Below are 23,306 nucleotides of genomic sequence, written 5' to 3'. Positions count from 1 at the left end.
TAATATTTAATATTCTGTTAAAAGGGAACCCAGAATTAAATATGATTTAGGATAAAATTATGCATGAGCTAGAGAACTTGTTCTTGGGTAAAGATCTAATAAATTTTAAAAGGTTTAGGCACTTGTATAGCTAAGAATTGTTCTTGAAATTTCATTAAATGTATTTTTTGGAAACTCTTGGTCTTTATAAGGCATCCAGTAGCTGACTGGGTTAGGAAAATAGCTTCAGGTTTTCTGTAGAGTTCAGTGTGTATTGATGGTGATGTCCAAGTGAGGACTGGGAGCTCCTTGGGTCTCAGTCCACAGTGAAAATTCCTGGAATTTATTACTGTCCTTAAAACCTTTATAGTTGGTGGTGGTTTGGGGTTTTTTCCAACTTGAACTGGATAGACCTCAGCACATTCTTTGGATCTATTTTATAGCCAGGTAAAATTGGCTCAGCTGCATTTGAACTTACTGAGTGAACATGTTCTTTAATTAAAATACGTGTGGAGAATGCTGTTAATTTTTGAAAAATAAAGCTGAGAAATTATGGAACACTTCATGTTTCACATTTGCCTTTGGGCTGTGGCCAAACATAAGGTGTTCCAGAATGTAATCAGTTTGTTCAAGGAAATTATGATCAGCTGGAAAAAGGGCCATGAAGTTAATTTTGTGCCTATCTTTAGCTGCCCAAAATGCTCTCAAGCTCAGATTTTATTTATTAAAAATCACTATATAAACCTGCTGGTGGGTGTGGTGAAGCCAACACAGATGTGTGGCTAAGTGGGTACAAAGTGTTGACTTTGGGGACAAAAAAGAATGAATTCCATCATTCCATAATTCCATAGTCAGGGCTCTGCTGTGCCTGAGTTGATCCCATCACTTGTCCCGTGGTTTCCTTGCACATTTGGCTGCTTTGCTCTTTGAAATTTTCCAAATCCTGTAGAGTTTCTCTTCTGCCCTGCTGGAAGAAAGTTGTTGTTTGCCTGTGACAAGGTAATTTTGGGGGTTATGATAAATTTTGGGGGTTATGATAAATTTTGGGGTTATGATAAATTTTGGGGATTATGATAAATTTGGGGTTATGATAATTTGGGGTTTATGATAAATGGGTGTTGCTCCTCTTCCCTGGAAGCAGAGGGAGCAAAGGCAGAGCTTGAGAAGAACCCTGGGTCCCTCTTGGCCACTGGAGGATCTGGGGACAGCAAATTTATATCAGAATTGCATTTTTTCCAAGTCACACCCAGCTGTCTCTTGGCTCTGTTCAATGGATATGGGCTCTTAATCTCTGGTAAAGACTGATCAGTGAGAGGAGTTACTTGATATTTATGTAGTTGTCTTTCAAGAGGAAGATGTTTTGATGGGAACTGGCTTGGAGCTGGGGCTTGGAGAGGAGGAGAGAGCTGGTAGTGATGCTGCTGGAGATGTGCTGGGGGTTTGTAGTTGTCCAGAGTATAGGGGAAAGTGGCAGAAATAATTGGACCAAGTAGTAGGAAGCTACACAAAGTGCAAATGTTCAGGCACTGAGTTGGTAGTTGCACAGGGAACTGGGAAGTTCATCTGTTGCTCCTCTTTTCTTGTTCCCATTTAAAAAATTTAAAGATATTGAAAAATATTTGAAGGAAGGCAGCACATGGCTGGCTTAGTCAGCTGAGTGTTTAGTCCCAAAGCATTTTAGTGAACCTCAAAGTGCTTCAGTGGTTTCATTATCTTAGACTGAGGACATTTAAAAAAACCAAACCAAGCCAAAAAACCAAAAAAACAAAAATCAAAAAAACCAAACAAAAAAACCCAACCCAAACCAAACCAAACCAAACCAAACAACAAAAAAACAAAAAAACCCAAACCCAAAAAAACCCACAAAAACAAACAAAAAAAAAAACCAAAAAAACCCCCCCCCAAAAAAAAAAACAAACCCCAAAAACCCCAAACCAAACCCAGCATCCCTCTGTCAGTCAGGGGAGCTGGTGATGCTGTATTTACAATACTGTGAAATAAAGCTTGGATCTTCCTCCTGGAACTGTGGAAGTGCCAAGGATGATTGCCTTGCCTGTAGTAATGTCCTGATGATCTCCTTGATACTGAAATAAGGAAAAAATGTTGAAATCAGTGGGTGCTGAGCATCTCCAGCAACTCAGAGGAGTCAGGCTGTGGAACACCAGTCTCATAGGAAGGATTTCCTTCCAGTTAGAGGCAGATTTTCAGGATACAAAACCATACCAGGGAGAGAAAAACCAGGATAAAATCCTCCTCTTAAATTGGAATAAACCCTTTTGAAATTGTGGACCCCACTTGATTATCCCTTCCTATGCAGAATTAATGATGACTCCATGAAATCCTCTCAGGTTTCTGTTCCAAGGGGTGACCAAGCTCAGCTTGCAAGCTTGTTAATTATTTACAAGTATTTTGTAGCCCCAGCAAAGTGAGTAATTTGTGGTGAAACATTATAAGAATAGCTGTGCTATGGTTTTCAGCCAAACAGAGAACTAAACCAACACTGATTTAACTTTTTTGCTACGTGGAGCGTGGAGTAAAAATTATTTTTTAATGCATTAATATTTAAAATTTCAATTAAGAGCTAAAGTGAAAGGCCTGCAAACTCAAGAGCTGGCTCAGAGTTCTGGTGCTTCTGCTGTTCCTGGGGTGGTTTTGTCAGCTCTCAGGACATATTTATTCTGAGCTCATATTGGGGCTTTTTCTCTGTGATTAGGGACTCAGTTTTATTGAATCAAGAAACAGCCATTAGTTAAAGGTACCCAACATCCATGGAACAGCAAATGCCATGGATTTTAATGAGATTTAGGAGAGTTTGGCTTCTCTGGAAAAAAAAAAACTTAAGTACTGGAAACCCAAAAGTCACAGCACCTAAAATTCAGTCTTTGGGAGTTCTGCTTCTTGGTGCTACACAGGAAGTTTGAAATGTCAGGTTGGAAGGGACCTAAAGGATCATCTGGTCCAACCCTTCTAATATTATTGTTTATATGAGATGTCTCTTTGGAGTAGGTGACTAAAATGAACCATGCTGACTTGAAGATCTATGGAAAATAAGAGAATTGTTTGAAAAACATTAATAAAAATGGATTACTTGTAACTTCATAATGAGACAGTGTGGAGTTGTATGAAGCCACTTAAAAAACAGTTTACTCTGGTGCTTGCAATTAGAATTTTGAGCCTGTTCTTTATATACACACATTTAAAATGTAGTTTTAATAATGTGCTCTTTTGATTTCAGGTTTTGTACAGCCATGCCATCCATGCCTCAGGGTTCTTCATTGCTTTTTTTGTTTCCCTGGTATTGACATGTGCTGTTTTTTTCATTTTTTACCAAACCCAACTATTAAAATGGAATTTCTACAGTAAAAACCAGGTGAGTCGTACTGTCTGTATTTTATTAACTTTTTCATTGATCACATCTGATGAGATAACTTCCTAACTAATGCAGCTTGTCTAAGGAGTTTTTGAAAATAAATAAAAAACCACCAAGTGATGGATGGGGTTAACAGATAATGTCACAACCTCTAGTTCCTAACACAGCTTTAGAGTGGAGTGTAAAGCTGATAATTTAATCTTTAGAACTGCTGCCAGTGCCTGGATGCTGGAGTCAGACTGGAAAATTATCCGCTGGGTATTTGTTTTCATATTCATCCCATTTTCCTGGAATTGCCCATGGAGCAGACCCCTCAGCTTGAGCCCAGCAGACTTTGGTCCAAGTTGTATTTCTGATTATCAGGAACAGGGATTTGAATTGAGGTCTCTCAGTTCCTTGTACCTTAATCTCTGGGAGGATTAACCAAATCAGCTGGGTTTGGGAAAGGAGCATTTTCAGTGTTTTTTACCCAAGCTGTGCTAATCTGGAGAAAATGTTTCAGTGCATATTAGGCCATAGAAAGAAAAGAAAATATCTGATATATATTCAATCAGAATAGATGACTGTTTAACTTCCTAGGAGGTTTTTACAAGCCTGCTGAAGTCAATATAGAGTCTTCTGTCTTCTTCATTCAATTTTTCATTTGTATTCAGCATAAATATATGTAAAAACTTCAGCCTGAAACCCAAGCAGAGTATTTGATTTTAGATTTGTATCTGAATTGCCCAATCTCTTGATTTATTATTTATTAGCAACTCTACAGTTTGATGCTGAGTAGGAACCTTCTCATGCAGCTACTTGCAATAAAATTAGATCAGATTCTCAGGGTAAATTTTTTTGCTGTTGTAATCTGGTGCTCACTTTTTATTATTATTATTTTTAATTTTTTTTTAGGAGGTACAGCCTGAAATCAGTCAAAATCACAGATTGGACCACTCTCAGCTTAATTCAGGAGATTTCTTCAGTGAGGATATAATTATGAATGATCAAATCATCGATATCTTGTCCTTTGAAGACTCTGGCAACATGCTTCAGGCTTTGGAAGAGTAAGAATTCACCACTGCTATATTGTATTTGTTACATTTATCCTCACCTGATATATATCCATTATATATAGATATATCTATCTATCTATCTATCTAGATATCTAGATATCTATATATTTACCCATTGATTTTTCTTCATAGTGTCTGTTCACACACACGTCTGCACTACCTTGGGTATTAAATATCCATCTGGGGCTACTGAAAATTGCCATATTTCATCCTGCTTTACCTATAGAAGTCACAGATCCCTCTAGACATCCAAATTTCCCAATCCAGATGAACATTTAGTTTTGCTTCCCTGCAGAAGGGAAAGGGAAATATCTCCGTACGGCTAAGTTCTCAATTCTCCTATTGCTGACCACATTCTGCTCCCAGAAGGATGGCATTAATTCTAGAAAAGAGAGCCCCTGGACTCCAGCATTGCTGTTTATCCATGAATTCTATAAACAGCTGGATCAGAGTCTGAGGAGGGTGCCAGAAGGATGCCAGGAGCTCTGGGCAGAGCAGGGGACGTCTCCTGATGCTCTTCAAAGGCCAATCAGGGCTGGTTGACAGACAAGCCATGGTTAAAGGTCACCTGCTCTCCAGCTGAGTTTGATAAAAAGGGCTGATGGGAGGACAGAAAGGATTTTCCTTGTTCCCTGTTCCCATTAGCCCCTGATCAGGCAGGTTTCAGGCAGTATTTTTGGAATGTGCAACAGGCAAAATGTTGCAGGACCACGGGAGCAATTTCCTCTCTTAGAAGGGGACTAAAAGGATTCTTGTGCTTTTCCTTGCTGGTTGGGATACCCACCTCTGCAAAATGAACACTGCTCCTTGCTTTTATAGCTATATGGCAACTCAGGTTTTGGCAAGATTTACCCTGCAAATCATAATGCACCCTTTGGATGGGATTCTTTTTATAGCAGGATTATTTCTCAACCCACAGAGCAGGATTCATTTCTTAGTGTGAGTGTGTATCCAGGGGCTGAAGTTTTATAATATTCTTATGCAGCTAACACAAATGGCTCTCCTGCTTTTTTTTTTCCTCACAGTTTTTATTTTCTCTGCCTCTAAGAGGGTGGAGCATGGCAGTGAATTAGCAAGGAGCCACTGAACTTCACTTTCTGAGTTATCTTTTCCTCCTCCAGGAGGAAGGCAGTAGATGGGCCACAAAAATATTCAGAGTTAGTGGCTCCTGAAACTATGATAACTATGAGTAATTTTCCCTGAAAATATGAAAATATCCCCTGATAACTATGAAGTTAACCTCTACCTGTTAGCATCAGGTGTTTCCTAATCCCTCTTTAGATTATCCCAGTTCTTCCCTTGAGGTCATAAGACAGACCTTATAATGCTTTTTCTCTTAGGAGGTGATACACAGATGTACCTTTTTTTGTAATATTCTTTCCCTCTTTATTGGCACTCACTGAATATTTGTATCTAGTTACTACCAACCTCTTCCTCTCCTCTCATATTAGGGATGGATTTTCCCTGGCTGAGGGAGCATCTCTGCCATGTCAACTCTCACACCAAGTTGCTCTGCATTCCCTTTTTCCAGAGGGCAATTCTAGGGTGTGATGCTTCTCATCCCAAAGAAGATTTCCAAAAATCAGTCACAGCTCTGCTATGCCCACTGACCCCATAGCCTGGAGCCTGGGTTGATCAGCTACTGGGTTGCTATCCTGGGTTGATACTGGGATTAGCCTGGGTTGATGGTGCTGCAGCACTGGTCTAGTGCCTCTCTTAGATACACACAGGTTTTTTTCTGTTTCCTCCAATAGCTATAACACAATCCTTATTTTTCTCTCATTTCTAACCCTTGAATATTTAGCTTAGGGTGCTTCCTCATCTGTTAGCTGCTTATTCATTCTGCAAGCTGGGCAAAGCTCTCCTTTCATTTCTGATTTGTGTTCCTTAATTAATTCATTTTAGTCTTGGGCTTCACACACTGTTGTACATTATCCAGGCTTTTAGCTGATTCCAAAGAAAAAAGGAAATATTACCATTGCTCTTGGAGCTTCTGTGACAGCAGTCTAGGCTAAAAGCAAATGAAATAATTCTTCTTTTTCCTGAATTACCTGCTTTAAGGATAGTGACCTATAGAATGTAATGGGAAACAGAAGGGTGGCACACTTCTAATTTATTAGTGAATAAGTGCAGTCAACTTGAATGGAGAAAAGTTGGATTTTCTGTAAGGAACTGAGGAATTGTGTTGTCTCATGGGGGAGCCAGTATTCTGAGTATCAGAACTGGGCTTGTATTTGCAGACAGTTTTTTCATATCCTATGTATACCACTGTGAATTTTAACATCATAATCCTGTTTTTTTTTTTTTTCTTAGAGAGCTTTTGATAGTTGAGATGCTTTCAACTGAGCAGCAGCATCTTGCTTGTGTGCTGGTTTGATGGTACCTTCTGCATTCTCTTCCCTCTCACATGTTTAAGCTTCCTGCCATAACTGATCCATTAATTTTAAATTGCAAACATGTTAGGAATCAGTTCTGGTGCTGTTCTTTTGTCCAGACATGAATGAGAAAAATGATGCAGAAAAGTAAGAGCCACTGGATTTTTTTTTGTGCTTTTTTGCCATAAAGCTCTGTTACTGTTAATGTCATTTATGAAGTGGCAGTGCCAAACTGTTTAGCAAATACCTTAGGAACATGTCTTCAATATTTATGGACAGGGACATCCTTAGAGTGGAGGCAGTTTGCAATGTCAGGAGGATTGGCTAAAGAAAATACTTTTAATATTTCATAAGGGAGCTTCTCAGTTATTAATTTTGTGAGTTTTTGTCTTAAATCCTATCCTTGATGTACATTAAGAAGCAAAATAGCTTGGGTTTTACACTCAGTCATTTCCTTGCTGTGTATATTGCTGAATATTGACCTATTGGCAATGAATATTAATCAGAAGGAGCTCCATGGTTTGACAAAACTGTTCCAAAAGGTTGTGGTTCCCTTTTTCTGTGTGTTTAGAGCACAATATTAAGAGAGCTGAGCAGCTGAGTTTGTGTCCAAGGTGATGAAGTCTGACCATGCTCATAGTCTCAGAAGATGCAGATGTGTTAAAAGCAACTTATTTTCTTTAAATGTCTTTCCACATCTACATCTTTTCTTTTTCATCTTCCTTGAGCTTCTCAAAGCTGAACTTGAGCCTGCTTCCTGCTACACCATACAGACTGTCAGTTATTTTGGGAATTCATTAGGAATACACATGCATTGCTACTGAAATAGAATCATAGAATCAGTCCTGTTCAATATCTTCATTGATGACTTGGATGAGGGGATTGAGTCCATCATCAGCAAGTTTGCTGATGACACCAAGCTGGGGAGAAGTGTTGATCAGCTGGAAGGCAGGAGGATTCTGCAGAGGGACCTGGACAGACTGGAGAGTTGGGCTGATCCCAACGGGATGAGGTTCAACAAGGCCAAGTGCCGGGTCCTGCACTTTGGCCACAACAACCCCATGGGGAGCTCCAGGCTGGGCACAGAGTGGCAGAAAGGGAGCTGGGAGTCTGGATTGCCAGGAAGCTGAAGAGGAGCCAGCAGTGTGCCCAGGTGGCCAAGAAGGCCAATGGCATCCTGGGCTGGCTCAGGAACAGCGTGGCCAGCAGGTCCAGGGAAGGGATTCTGCCCCTGTGCTCAGCCCTGGGGAGGCCACAGCTTGAGTCCTGTGTCCAGTTCTGGGCCCCTCAGCTCAGGAAGGAGATTGAGGTGCTGGAGCAGGTCCAGAGAAGAGCAAGGAGGCTGGGAAGGGATCCAGCACAAGTCCTGTGAGGAAGGGCTGAGGGAGCTGGGGGTGTTGAGGCTGGAGAAGAGGAGGCTCAGGGGAGACCTCATCACTCTCTCCAACTCCCTGAAAGGAGGTTGGAGCCAGGGGGGGGTTGGGCTCTTTTCCCAGGCAACTCTCAGCAAGACAAGAGGGCACAAGAGGTCTCAAGTTGTGCCAGGGGAAGTTCAGATTGGATATTAGAAAGAATTTTTTCACGGAAAGGGTGATCAGACATTGGAACGGGCTGCCTGGGGAGGTGGTGGACTCTTCGTCCCTGGAGACATTTAAAAAGCGACTGGATGTGGCACTCAGTGCCATGGGCTGGTGACTGTGGCAGTAGTTGTTCAAGGGTTGGACTCGATGATCTCTGAGGTCCCCTCCAACCCAGCCTATTCTATGATTCTATGATTCTATGATTTTTTTCTTTTTTTCCTGTGGCAGAGGGCATTGAGGCCAATGTGCTAAAGAAAAGGATCAAACTGCATCCAGAGAGCCTTGATAGGAAAGTAAAAACCACTTGTGAAGTTCACTTTTTTCTTGCTAAATGTAAATTTCCTCCTGTGCTGTGATTTAATTTGCTGCGGAGCAAATGTGGGAGGTTTTTTTTAGCCCTGAATTCAAATGGAAAGTGAAATATCACCCTGGTACAGCAGCTGGATTTGAATATTCCTACGTAGAAAACACAGAGAAATAGTTACACTGTTAGTACAAAAAAAAAAAAAAAAAAAAGGAGGTGCTAAATTTCTGTATGTCATAACTTTATAAAAATGTAATCAGAATTTGTGAGGGGAGGGCATATTCATTGCTCTGTTCTTCTGCAGTGTGTAGAGTGCTGGAATAAATATATAAATAATAGAAATAATATAAATAATAATCACATGGATGTAAGAGAGTGAATACACATGGAGTGTACTCCAGACACTACAAAGTTCTTTGTTATTAATGCTGAAATAAAGTTGACAAGTGTGTAAAATCTACATTTTTCTCCATCAGAGAAGCTCAATTGCTTAAGAGTTGATAGGAGTCCATAAGATGGGAGAACTGAAGAAAACAAGTAATTAGAAATTAATAAATACATTGCTTTTATCTAAAAAATGGCACTTTGATGTTGGATAGATATGATGAAATTGTGTTCAGATTTCTATAGTTCATTTCTGCTGTCAAGCCTGTATTCTACAGGACTTAAAAAAAAAAAAAAAAGCCTTAAAAGCCCCTTAAGACTTCAGAAAGTTGTGTCACAGCAGATTCTTCTCTTTGCAAATCCTGATTTAGTTTTAAAAAAGTTGTCAGCAAGCCACTGGTTCATTTGAGGCCAGTTGAATTCAGCAGCTGTTAATTATCCTCTTAAAAAATTCCCTCTGTGGCCCTCTAATTTGAATAACAGGACATAAAGACAATTATTTTGTAGGTAATGAGAGGTTTATTTTTTTGTGTGGTGTGTTGTTTGTTTGCTTGTTATTTTAATTAATCATGATTTCATCTTTCCTGACCCCAGCTGCTTTCCTGTATTTTTTTTATTAGGTCTGTGGAGCACATCAGATTCTCAGGCCCTCTCTCTGCTTCTCTGTTTGGCCTCTGGGATTCTGCCCTCCCAGAGCTACTCTGATAGCTCTTTAAACCTTCTTCCTCTTCAAGTGAGTGGAAAATCTGTACACTTGCTGTTTGCATTTCATTTTCTCTGTGTCTGTCCACCTTCCCTCCTTGACTTTTGTACCCCCTGCCTTCTGTACTGTCCCCATCCTTTCTCTGCATGCTTTGTCCTACAGAATCTGATCTTTTTCACCAATAGGTTGCCTTCTGCCACCTCTCCTTCTTTGCCTTTCATCTTCCTGGGACACTGAATATGCTCAGGAAGGGATCTGAGACCTTTTAATCAGGAATTGCTGGAGCACGCAGAGTGCAGAACTTTTAAAGCAATTTATTAAATCTGCTTTGGTTTGAGTGTCATGTCAGGATTTTTTTATTTTTTTTTCCCCTAGTTGTCACAAAACAGTGCATATTTAATCTGGATGGTTGCTGGAATGGTGTCTGAAAGCATTTGGTGCATTTATTATGTGCACAAGATCCCTATTTTGTACTGACTGCTGGCACCTATCTAAGACTCTATTGATGGGGCTTTTTAAGGCTGTCCCCAAATTCTCATTGGGAATAAGAGCTTGAAGCAAGGGTTTTGGTGCATGTGATGAACTTGCCTGGCTGCTGTGTGGAGGAGGCAAATCAGAACCAGAGCAAGTCACATGGAAAGCAGATTTCAAATTTTTTTTAACCTTTCTTCAGCTGCCACTGGATAAAGGTCATGGTCTGACTTCTGTCTGCCAAGATGTCACCTGGAAGAACTGTGGTTGTAATGACTTTTTCTTCCTGCTGTTCCCCTTGGGCTGGTGGAGGAGTTCATCCATCTGCTTTTTCTGCTTCCTTGGCTTCTTCACAGGTGGGATCTCATGAGAGTGGGAGATGAAATCCAAGTGGGATTTTAGCAGCTTCATCACTCACTTCACATCAGGTGAATCTATTGCTCCTCCTGCATTTGGCACCAGGATCTTGAGGACTGGAGTTATTTGGGTTCCTTAATTCTTTTTATGGGCAAGAAGGAGCATGGGAGCCTTGCTCCAAGTGCAGTCAGGTTTAGTTGTTGGTATTTGCTGTGAATAGGGAGAAATATTCCATTTAGGAATATTTCCCTAATATTCCATTAGGGAAATATCCATTAGGAAAGGTGATGGTGTTTGGTTTTGGCTCTTATCCATGGGATCATTGCTGAAGACAACTTGGGAAGCAGCAAGGAAGTGGGTGAGGAATTCATTAATCTTTTTTCAAAGCATGGTGAAAAATATCCTGCTTTTGTGGGGAGAAATAAATGTTGTGTTATGAGCTGTAAAATGGACAGGAGCTGTAAATTTTTGCCTTCCAGAGAAAGATGAGGAATTAATTCTTGGGAAAAAAGGGTAAGTAGGGACTGTGACCACCATCTAATAGTGCACACATCATAAAAAGAATAAGTGAGGAACTTGTTATTCCAGCAAACAAAGCAAGTTGGAAATTAAAACTGGTCAGATACAAGCTGAGGATAAGGTGATGATTTTTAGGTCTTAAAGGAATTATCAAGTGGAAAATTAATTGAAATGTTTAGTTCCCTCTTAGGGCATATTTGAAAATCAAGATGAGATGTCTCTCTCCAAACACGGATATGCTTCAATTAAATTAGGGTTACTGGTGTGTCTTGGGGATATTAAAGAAAATATTAGCACTTACAGGGCCTGAAAATTACTGTGAGAAATGGTTGGGGCACACACAATGTCAGGGATCTGGCCCCATCCAGCAGTGATTTGTGCTCCTCTATGGGACAAAGAAGGGGAAATGGAGGAGGTTTTGTAGCTGGCACCAACCACAGGAAAATTTGCCCCAGAAACACACAGAAAAATCTCTCTGCCTCTTTGGGACAGGTTGTCACAGCTGAAAATGTCTCCTAAATACTTCAAGTCTGAGTAACTTGACTCCACCCCATTGATTTCTAAAAATGTATCTCCTGTGTTGAACAGGGATAATAATATATCACTCATTGGGTTAAACTTTATTTGCTTACAGGAGGAAAGGAAAAAGATGAAGTGGTTATGGATTTGCATGCTTTGATTTATAACATTCTGAATGTAGCATCATTCCACTGTCTTGCCAAGATCTTTGTTAGGGGTTTAAAGTTCAGTCTAAGATTTAACTGTGGAGCAATTCCAAGCAATAATTTAGCCTAACTAAGAAGAGACTGAATTTAAGCTCTTAAAAGTGTATTTTGTAGGTCACAAAGGGATTCTTGTATATTTAGTCCTCCCACAGAAGTGTGCAGTGCTGTGGGTTCGTGTGAACTGACATGAAGGTGCAAAACCCATCTCATTCTGCAATCCTGAGCTGAGTGTAGAACAGGCAAAGCTATAAAATGTACAGGTTTTTACTCAGTATACGAAATAAGAGTAATTATAATTCCAATTTAATTAACTCTAAACTTAAATGAGAATGTATTAATCTGCAACATGATGTATTGCCTTTAGTAAAAAAAAAAAAAACACCAAAACAAAAAGCCAAAGACATTTGTGTTTCTCTCTGGTTTTAATTTCTTTTCTGGAATTCTAATAATGTTCACAGCAGATGTCAGCTATTTTAATTTATCTGTATCAGCACATAATCAAAACACAGTCTCCTGTTCTCTTTACTTTACAAAGTCAGTAAAATTTATGGTCTACTCAAACATTCTTCATCTGCTTCCCAACTGAGATGGTGGGGTTTTCATTTGAGGTTTTTTTGTTGGCTTTTTTTTTTTTTTTTCCTTTTTTTTTTTTTTTTTTTTCTTCTTTTCTGTGAAAGATTTTGATTTGCTTTTAATCTGAGGGCATGTTTTGAGTTTCCTGTCTCAAATGGAAGAGCAAAGATGTTTCATTAAATTTGCTCTAGCAGTTGTCTCCCCTTTTTTAGTGATTCCTCTGATAATGAGAAAACTCCCCCGGTGCCACAGCCCTGCACTTCTCCCACTGCCACTTGGTTATCCAAGCACTGAATAAATCCACATATCCCTGTTTTCTGATGGGGAATTTTCCTGTCATCTGCTATTCCAACCAGTTTTCCTTGGATTTCCCCAGCTTGGAGGTTGCCAGCCTGATGAGGGCAGATGCTGACCTGGAGGCACATCGGACCCAGATCTGCAGAGAGGTGGTTGCTCTGCTGCTGAAGAAGATGGTCTGGAGTCACAGCATCTTCCCTCACCTGGAGAAGAGGCTGAGTTCAGTTTTCAACAAGCATTTTCTGGCCCTGGAGAAGGAGATTCAAGAGGAATATGAAAGGAAAGTGGTGGCTTTAACAGCTGAGTGTGATCTGGAAACCAGGAAGAAAGTGGAGGCTCAGAGGCAAAAAGCAAGAGCTGCAAATGAAGAGGCTGAGGAATTGATGAAGAAAATGAATGAAAAGGTAAATCTGGGACAAAATCAAAGTGTCATCCATGATACATGTTTTTTTATAAATTGTTTCTCTTTTAGACCACGCTGGTGAAGTTGTCCTTTCAGTAGAGTGAGAAGAAAAGCTGTAAAATTTTAATGCCTTCAAAAAAAAAACCAAACCCCACAATAGTTATAATTAAGGTTGTTATTTAGAAACTGTCCTACTTCACCAGAAAATTTCTCAAGAGAATCTGTGACACCTGAAAACAAAAGATTGTCATTGCCCTGATTTATTTTTTTTTTTAATAGGCACTTAAGCCCTTGCAAAATGTTATAATTTTATTTATTGTGTTTTACTGCAGCAGTTCCTGAGACCTCCAGTCAGACACCATTTTGCACATTCAGAGCAGAACAAACTGTCTGCATCATAAACCTTCCCACCTAGATAAAAAGCCTCCAATATTTATGTTCTTATTTTGAAGAAAATGAGAATATAAGCACAACCCAAGGCTGTTTTTCTCCAAACTGAGGCAAGCAGAACAATCTGTATGGTAGGCAGAGCAGAAAGTGGAATTCTCTTGGAAATAGCCTCAGGATAAATAGAGATAAATAATTTAAGGCAGGGAATGATTTGTTCCAAGTTTAGAGCCTCCCTTTAAGTAAAAACTTAATGTTTCTGTGAGTTACTTTTCTTTGAAGAACTCTGTCCAAATGGGTAAATTTCATTACCCAGGAGCTCATAGGTGGTCACTAGGTGGAAATAAAGCCCAGGTCAACATCCAGTGTACAGAATTATTTTGGGTTGGTTTGTTTTGGGGTTTTTGTTGTGTTTTTTGGTTTTTTGCTTTTTGGTTTGTGTTTGGTTTTGGGTGGTTTTTTTTTTTTTGGTTTTTTTTTTGTGGGTTTCTTTGGTTTGGGTTTTTGTTGTGGCTTGGGTTTGGTTTTTTTTGGCTTGTTTGGATTTTTACTTGATGTGTGGAAAGGATCCCCTTGTGTTTTGAATATTTCCCCTCTGTAAAGAGAAACCACTGAAAAAGCCACATGAATGTTTGGTGCTGGTTTAATGTTGGGAATTGGTATTGGTTCAGTCTGGTTGATCCTGGAAATCCTGAATGGTTGGAATCAGAGAATGAAGGGCAACCCAATGCTTCTCCTGATTTATTTATTACATACTAAAAAAAGACAGAATGTGTAATTCCTGCCTTTCTGATGAGTTATTTGCTGTCTGCACTCTCTCTCTTGGGAATGAGGGGAATAAAATAAACAGCAGGAAATTTCAAACAAGACCAAGATAGCTGCTGTTAGGTGGCTCTGCTGGCATCAGAGGGATTCTTTGCTCTGTGAAACATTTAAGTTTTGATTCTATCATGAGTTGATGCCCTTTGAGATTAAAGCTATGAATATGGAAGTCTTCCTGGAGAGCTAGGAGAAAGTAGTTCCTGCAAAGAGGCTTTTGAATTATTTGCCATTTCATTCTACTTCAGTGTTGTTACTCTAAAGCAGTGCTCTTGGACTCATTTGTAGAAAGCTGTAGATAAAATAGTTCACCAGTAATAAGAATTTTTAGATATTTCTGATAGAACAGTCTCTTTTAATTTGTATTGTTCTTAAAATGTATGCTTACTATTATTTCATTGTTCTGTCTTATAAGAATCTATTCAATTTTAATAAGATTTCAGGTTTGAAACCTAAGAAATTAATCTCATATATAGTTTTTGTGTTTAATGTCATGCTGTTTCATGTAGTTCTCCAATACTCTATATTATTGTCTTTATTATAATGCTTCTAAATTCTAGAAAGCCTTATCTAGATTAGAGATTGACAGCTGTACAACCCTTGGCATTCCAAAGTAGTTCCTGCAAAGAGGCTTTTGAATTATTTGCCATTTCATTCTACTTCAGTGTTGTTACTCTAAAGCAGTGCTCTTGGACTCATTTGTAGAAAGCTGTAGATAAAATAGTTCACCAATAATAAGAATTTTTAGAGATTTCTAATAGAACAGTTTCTTATAATTTGTATTTTTCTTAAAATGTATGCTTACTATTATTTCATTGTTCTGTCTTATATGAATCTATTCAACTTTAATAGGATTTCAGGTTTGAAACCTAAGAAATTAATCTCATATATAGTCTTTGTGTTTAATGTCATGCTGTTTCATGTAGTTCTCCAATACTCTATATTATTGTCTTTATTATAATTCTTCTAAACTCTAGAAAGTCTTATCTGGGTTAGAGATTGACAGCTGTACAACCCTTGGCATTCCAAACAGGTGAAACCCATGGGAAGTGTAGGCTTCTCAGTGTAAAATATGCATCAGCTGCTAGCACTGATATTTAAACTATGTTGAATACTGAATATCAGTTCATTTATTTTTTTTTCTTCTTCTCTGCAGCCTGCTGTGGAGTACAGAAATCTCCTGGCCAGACTTCACAGGCTGGAGCAGGACAGCTTGAAGAGATTCCTTTTGGTAAAGCAGGAGGAGTATTTTGCAAAGGCTTCCAGACAGCTGGCTCTTACCCAGAGAAAAGAGCTCCATAATATCTTTTTTACACAGATAACAAATGCTGCTTTCAAGGGAGAACTGAAGTTGGAAGCAGCTAAAACATTAGTGGATGATTACTCTACAATACAGGTAATAAACCCAGAACACCAGAGTGCAAACCCACAGTAACTTCTGAGAAAAGTTTCAGGGAAATTGTTAGGGTTTTTATAACCAATTTTCTTAAAGAGAATTCAAGAAAATATAATACCATCACTCTGCACATCCAGAGATCTGCCCAACTGAACATTGATGCATGTGCACAGCCTTTTTCTACAATGCTGACTGAGGTGTATTTCCAATAATTTGTAATATTTCCAAAATGCCCAAGTGCATAAAGCTTATTTTTTGCTGCTCAGGGAAAATAAAACTCGTAGCTCATCCAAATCACCCAGGAGAAAGAAGCTTGAAAAGTTTTCTACACCATGCAGTGGGAAATTGTGTAGCATAAATCCCCAGCTTTGCAGTGAGGGTTTTGGTAAATCTGCAGATTTTAGGGCTCTGCTTAGCTCCTGAAAGCTCTGTTGATGCAGCTCTGCCCCAAGTCCTCCCCCAGAGGATGCTCTAAGAGCAGATTTTTGGCTCATGCAGCAAACTTCTGGTTCCAGGTCTACCCTTGCTGGTGTTAATGGGGCCCTCAGCATGGTCCAGGAATGCCCCAGTGTCATTTTCAGAAATAATTTCAGCCCAAATAATGGGCTTGGGCAACTAAGAGAACACTTATTTTATGAATGGTGTTTCCAAAGGGCAGCAGATGCTGTCTTATAAATGCTGGGGATCTCTGGAGATCTCTGTACAGGAATTTTCTGGGTACAGGGGGCTTGGCTTTCCCCAGGCTCTACTGGATGCATCTGGAAGACTTGGCTTTAGCTTCTGATTCCATTTAGACACCTATGAAAATGTTCCCTTTTTTTTTTTTTAATCAGACAATACACCACAATGAAACAAAAAGGAAAGGCTTGATGCTTCTTACTCTCTTTGGATCACAGGGCAAGAAAACCTTCAGCCTGGTGACCTGATGAAGTAATTCTGTTCTTGATCTTTCCTCTAGGGAAACATTGAAGAGCTCATGGATTTTTTGCAAGCTAACAAGAAATACCATCTGAATAGAAGATTTGCTTACAGAGAGTATCTTCTAAGTAAGATACAGCTAAGGGATTCTCAAGCCTCTGCTGTAGTTAATGTGGCAGCATCCCAGATATCAAGTCTCATTAATAGGATGGAAAGGTAAATATATCCATTCTTTTCTTGGCACTTATTTGACTGCTTTATCTCAAAGGCAGCAAAACAGCCTTTAAAAATCCTCACCTGTGTTAGCTAGCAGGAAAGGTGCATTAAAAATCTTATCTTTTAATTCTAAGAAAGTATTTTGTAACTGGTGACTCTTGGTTAATATCCAGCAGACACCAAGGTGAAGCTTTGTAGTCTGCTGATGTCTGTTCTCTCTGTTTGTAATTTGGCTTTAGTGGGAACCAAACTTCATGAAAGAATCTCAGTTTCTTTCTACAGAAGCTTGAGAAAAGTTCTGCCAGTGTCCATTGGAACCAGTTAATGATATTTGGGGTCTTCCCCTGTAAACATCAGGATTTAACAGAAAAAAAAAAAAATTGGTTCACTTGTGAACCAATTCCACAAAGTATTTTAAAATGCAGAACTGTTTGTAAGGAGAAGAGAAACTGAGAAAGTAAATAATCACATCAATAAATTAAAGAATATACAAACCAGCACATGAATGATGAGGGGGGGGGAAAGTCTTTTAGAAATGGAGCTTAATAGGATGCTTAAATTTTATCAGATAGTGAGGCATTTCAGATTAACATGGGGAAGATTCTGTATGGCCAGAAAAAAAGGTTATAAAAAGCAAAATAAAACCACACCAATTCTAGGGGAGGGCTGTGAACATTTTAAATTAAATAGAGCAGCCAAAGGCTTTTCTAAAGATAGTATCTAAATAAGATGCCCCATTTGTCAGGGCTGGCTGTGGGTAATCAGTGGCTTTTGCAATGGACTCCAGTGCCAAAAAGGCAGGAAAGGTAGTTTTAAAATATAATCCATAGTGATAGATTTCAGGGGTGCCTTGCTAGGCTTTGTGTGTGTTTTCCCTTGAAGAATAAATGGGCAGGAAAGTGCTACTTGAAGCAGTATTTATCCTGGGTTGTTCAGGCTGTCCCCAGAGGCTCAAGGTTCTCAGTGGTTTTGAACCACAGCAGCTGGAAGATGTTGGGTTGTTCTTTTGCCAGCATCTGCTCCTTTACAAGATGTTTCCTTCCTTCTGTGGTCTCTTAAAAACTGGATCCAGTTCTCCTGAGTCCCAAGGTACGAAAGACCCCAAATTTAAATTTTTACAAGAGCATTTCTTGTGAGCTGTGGTTTTAAAGCAGGCAATTGATTAACTTTGACAGAAAAGTTTGAAGCAATACATACCACAGTGGTTTCCTACTTTTCTGAATAATCTCCATTTAAATGGACCTTATTATTACAAGTTAATTTCAGCAGTGTCCTGCTGGCCCTTCCAGTGGGTTGGGTTTGGAAAAGGAATGCTTCCAGCAGTAAGGCATTAGTATAAAGTTCTCCAATAATCACCTCTTCAAACCTTTTCTGCTTGTAGCAGTTCTCTCTCTGGAGCTTTTATTGCTCTGAATTATTTGCCTAAATTTTCAGCTGAGTACAGGCAAGATGTGAGTTCAGCAGGTGGAATCCTGCAGCAGGATTAACATGAGCATCATCTTGCAGGCTCTCTCTGGATGGTCTCTGTCTAATGTTGTGATTCAGCCTCCCTGGCCATCCAGGTTGGTCCAATTTTTCTGCTTTGTGTCCATCCCCCTTGTCCTGGTTTGGGCCAGGATAGAGGTGATTTTCTGTCTTGTACTTTTGCTTTTAGCTCAGTCTCTTGTAAGTAGCTGCACTTGCTGAAATTCCCAGCAAGTTTCTCAGACAGTGTGTGTTTCTAGGACTGATCACACTTGATGTTTAGAGTTACTGCTAGAGACTGGTGTGCAGAGCCAAGGCCACTGCTCAGCTCTGAGGAAAACATAAAGAGGTCCCACCTGCAGCCTCCTTTGGGGAGGAAGGGACAAGATAGATGCCAGAACTGACCAAACAGAGGATTCCATCCCATACACCTCATCCTCAGGATAAATTTGAGGGATCACGAGGGCCAAGCCATCGATTTCCTGCTTCCAGCTTCCTGCTTCCTGCCCTTCCTGCCTTTCCTGCTTCCCTTCCTTCACCCAGCATCCTGGAAGGATCCCGTCTGTTCACCTGCCTGTGGTTCTGATCCATTCCAGCCTGGATCTGTGTGTTCCTGCCTCCAGTTCCCAACTGCTGCCAACTCCAGGATTCCAGCCTGGACTTTCCCAGAGCTGCCCTGCAGCCTCGGTGGTGACGTGAGAGCTACTGGGGGAAAGGGGGGAGGAATGTGGTATCCATTTTCCTGTATATTTGTATATATTTAGTAATTTTTCCTATTTATCTTTCCTGTTTCATTAAAGTTGTGTAGTTTAGTTTCCAACCCATCAGTCTCTCTCCCTTATTCTCTCTCCTTTCTTATCAGGGAGGAGAGAGAGATTAATAGAGAGCCTCTGGTACTCGGTTCAATTGCCAGGACAGTGTTAAACCCTGACACCCCTTATGTCCTGGGGATGCTCCCATCACCTTCCTACAGGTAGTTCTCCAGGGCATTAAAAAACAAGCTACAACTTTTTGCTTTTAGTGCCCTGACATCACATTTTCTCCTAATTTTCTTGACGTTTGTTCAGTATAAAACAGGTGAGTTCTGCCTCTGACAGGCGTATGGGGCTGTTGGCCCCATATTTCATCTCTGTTCCTTCAGTGCATTTGAGAGGATTTCCCTGTAAACATCCTTCTTATTCCTGCAGTTCTTCTTCCTAAAGATTCTCCTTGTTCAAAAGTGTTAAATATGTGCCTGCAGGATGTCTGAGACCAAGCAGTTTATCACACAGTCTGTACTGTGTCATTATCTTCCTCCTTTCTTATTTTTTTGTTTCATTTCAGAGTCCTTTAGAAACAGGACACCTTTTCATTCTGATACTGCAATTGTTTCTATTGAAACTCTGCTTATATGAAACCAGAAATGAAGGTTTCTTGGCAAAACTGAGCCTCCTAGGACTTCCTGCAATACTGATTTGTATCATAGCCTTCTCTGGTGGTAGGTGGTTTGCCCATTATTTTTCTTATCTGAGATTTCTAAATAAATAGATTCCAGAAAAAAAAAAAAAAAAAAAAAAAAAAAAAAAAAAAAAAAAAGCCAACAAAAAACCCAAAACCACCCCAAACTAGATAGATTTTACAACACTGCATCACTTTCAGTTTGAGCTGTGGACATAATGGATCTCTAAATAAATCAACAACCTGAAACAATGTAGATTCTTCTATTTCATCCTAAGAATAGGTAGGGATATATCATCTTGCAGGCATTCTGACTTTTTCTGTATTTTTCATTTGCTGGTTGGTTCCAACACATTCATCTTTCTCTAATGCTCTGGAGAGGGATTTTAAATAGGTGCAGCAAGCCTGGGTTTATTTCCTCAGTACAAGATAGGATGAAGGTGTTAAAAAGAATATTTTGGTGATGATCTTGCCTCACTTCCTCACTGTAATAATTCTAACTTTTTATTCACTAATCTTTTGGGTTTGATCAAAATGGGGAGCAAGATTTAGAGTTACCAAGTATGGGTAGGAAATCAGGTGCTATTGTGGGGGTTTATTTCACATAACACTAAAATTTAACATTGATTGCTTTCAAGGCCAAAAAAAAACTTGGCCAGAAGATCCAAGAATGATGGTGGGTGGACTTCTCTCAAAAATTTTAACCCCCTTTGCAGATAAATAGAAGGAAAGCTCTGCAAAAGGTGACTTTGGTTCACATAAATCCATGATCCAGCAGTTTCATTGTGTAGGGGAGATCCTTGTGGATGCAAAGTTGTGACCTGTGGACTCTGTCCCCCATGGTCCCAGTGCAGTGTCTGCAAACAAGCTAATACATTAATTTTCTGTTTTATTTCTTTTATTTTGAGGATTTTATGTTGAATTAAGCTGTCACAGTGTCCACAAATCTTAATAAAGCAGAAGAAGAAGGTCCTTTCTGGAGAAGGGCTTGCTGTAGTTTATGAATTGAGCCAGGGATCAGGTTGGAACAAGCCCTGGATTTATCTGAATCCAGTCTCTGGGTTTACATTCACAGCTTCTGAAAAATGGGGATTTCAGAAATAAAGCAGAAGGTGTTTGGACAACATCCAAGTTCTACTTTCTACTCAAAGATCCATCTTGACATTTTCAGCCCCACATTTTGGAAGTCTACAGTGTTTAATATTAGAAATTACAACACAGATTTCCAGCAGCCTGCTCTGAATTAATATGTTCTTTTATTCTTCTCGTGTCTGAGAAAGATTTAGGGGATTTCTGGTGTAAATATAATGGCAGTGAATTTTTGAAATTGAATGGTTAGGGCTGGAAGGGACCTTAAAGCTCATCAAGATCTGAGTCCCCTGCCTGGGCAGGGACACCTCCCACTAGACCAGGTTGCTCAAAGCAGTTTGAGTTTATTCAGTTCAATTTGAGAGAGGTTTTTCTAACTCTGGGATCTTGCTTACTCTTTGAAATGAAATCCTGTAGCAACTGAAGATAAACCACAGTCTTAAGCTTTCATTTGTGTGCTTCAGACTGAGAATTTACAGTGTGAAGAGTATTTCACTATTAATCTTGATTTTTTTCTGAGACCAGGAGTGTTTCATACAAATCTTCATGGCTGTGATTGCTTTGTATCCTTGAAATAATTGTGATGGGTTTGACTTTGATTAGATTGCATCCTTTAAAGAGAAAATTGTTTCTAATGAGGAAGAGTTATAAAAGACACCTAGCATTGCATGCCAGGGGTATTAAGTGAAAAATGTAAATATTATGAATAATATATAAGCTTTAAAAGGTCTCATTTGAATACCACTTGACTAATTCATACGTAGCTGGATTTGATTTGTCTTCCCTTCCTCCCTTCTTCCTGTTCCTTCTTCAGACACTTTCCCTCTGCCTCCCCAAACTGCTTCAAGCCTACACTCATCTCTGAAACCATTTTTCCATTATCCACTTGCTTGTTTGATCCCACCACATGTCTGAAACCCCAGATATCATCTTGTGTCTGTGCTTTGCTGAGCCTTCTGATGGGACTGACTGCCTCCAATATCCTTTTATCCTTAAGAATTTGGGGTGACAGGCTTCCAACACTGTTGTTACAGAGCAGGTCACCTACCTGAAAGTCATCTGGGAGTGCTGCTGGACAGAGCTGAGGCTGAAATTAATTCTGTTAAACAGAAATTCAATCATGATTTAAAACAAGAGAAGCAAAAGCTTCGCCAGAAACTCATTACCAAGCGGAGGCGAGAAATGCTGCAGAAGGTAATTATTTTCAGGATGTTTATTTTTCACAGGGCTTATCGTACATTAAAAATGGCAATTAAATTGAAGAAAGAATAAATTAAATTAAGAATTGCAAAATAAAGTGTAGTTCTTAGGACAGGGGTCAGCACACTGCCTGGATCGTGGGTGAAAAGAAGTGTCCGATGGTTTTCGTTGTGGGTTTCTATGTGCCATGTTAATTATGGAGTAATTACTTCATTTAGAAAAACCTGAAAGAAGATAATATAACTGGAGAAACTAGTGAAGACCCTCTGCTTGGTCTTACCTGTCCAAAGGGTTATAAGAAACCTCAGTAATGTGCAAACAGGCAAAAGCCAACTGAAGTTCTGGAGTGGGTAAGGAAGATGCCACAGATCTGTGACATTATCATTTTCTGTGGGTTTCCTGACTATGTGTGACCTGAATGACTTCCAAAACATAGTTAAAATTCAGTTACAAATTTAAAAGGCTTGTGCCACCTAACCTCAGCCATCTTAAAAATCAAGGCAAACTCCAAGAGCTCCATTTTATAAGAGAAGGTGACTTGTGGTTGGTGTGAGAGAAATGGAAAGGAGCTGTTACCCAAGATCCCTGGCTTTCTGTGGTCCCTGTCTTTCTCTGCCTAAAGGATGTAGAAAAAAATATCTTGAATGGGGTGATATTTCTTTAAATGACCAAAATCAGGCGAGATTACTTCTACCTTTTGCTCTGTATTTGTTTTCAGTGTTTTCTGCTTTTTTAACAGCTAGCAAGAGGCAGCAGGTCTAACTTCAGGAGACTTCAGCAGTTGTATTTATTCTCAGTGTAGGTAGCTTGGGTTTAGCTTTCCAGTGAAATTTCTGCAACCTGTAAGATGGGAAAAATAAAATTAAAAAAAAAAAAAAAGGGAAAAAAGAAAAACACAACCTTTTTCCCCCTACACTCTTTTTTTTTTTTCTTCTTCCTTCGTATTTGATTCAGATTCACTTCTGGGATGCTGCCAGGGCATTACAGTTCAGATAGTTGGGATGATGGCAAACCACAAGTTCATGCATTTGTTTGTTAGCCCTACTAGCTAGCAACAACCTGAATTATCCTGGGTTGGTGTTAACCTTTCCATTTAACAATAATCTGAATTATTACAGGCCTGCTAGATGCATAGTAAGCCATCATGTTGAGGGCTAAATAAGTCTCTGGGTGCTGAAAAGCAGTTCTGAGAAGACTGAAAAACAAAAGTATGAAATTCTGCATTGCTAAGAAGTGTGTATTTAGAGACCTGGAGTATGAGATGTTCCTTCTCTTAACCTTTTCC

The 23,306-nt window shown here is 39.5% G+C and overlaps 1 protein-coding gene across 1 annotated transcript in view; it reads left to right on the top strand.

Annotated features, from left to right (window-relative positions):
• The window catches only part of EVC2 (EvC ciliary complex subunit 2), a 61,526-nt gene that overhangs the window by 17,636 nt on the left and 20,584 nt on the right, over positions 1–23,306 (top strand). Inside the window, 6 exon segments of the mRNA XM_071743977.1 lie at positions 3,215–3,349; positions 4,244–4,395; positions 12,772–13,096; positions 15,458–15,697; positions 16,656–16,831; positions 21,856–22,015. Coding sequence (XP_071600078.1) covers positions 3,215–3,349; positions 4,244–4,395; positions 12,772–13,096; positions 15,458–15,697; positions 16,656–16,831; positions 21,856–22,015 — 1,188 coding nt within the window.

This window comes from Heliangelus exortis, chromosome 4 (assembly GCF_036169615.1).
Source record: "Heliangelus exortis chromosome 4, bHelExo1.hap1, whole genome shotgun sequence".
NCBI classification, from domain to species: Eukaryota; Metazoa; Chordata; class Aves; order Apodiformes; family Trochilidae; genus Heliangelus; species Heliangelus exortis.
The sequence above is the reverse complement of the archived record's forward strand: the minus strand, read 5'-3'. Positions and strand labels throughout refer to the sequence as shown.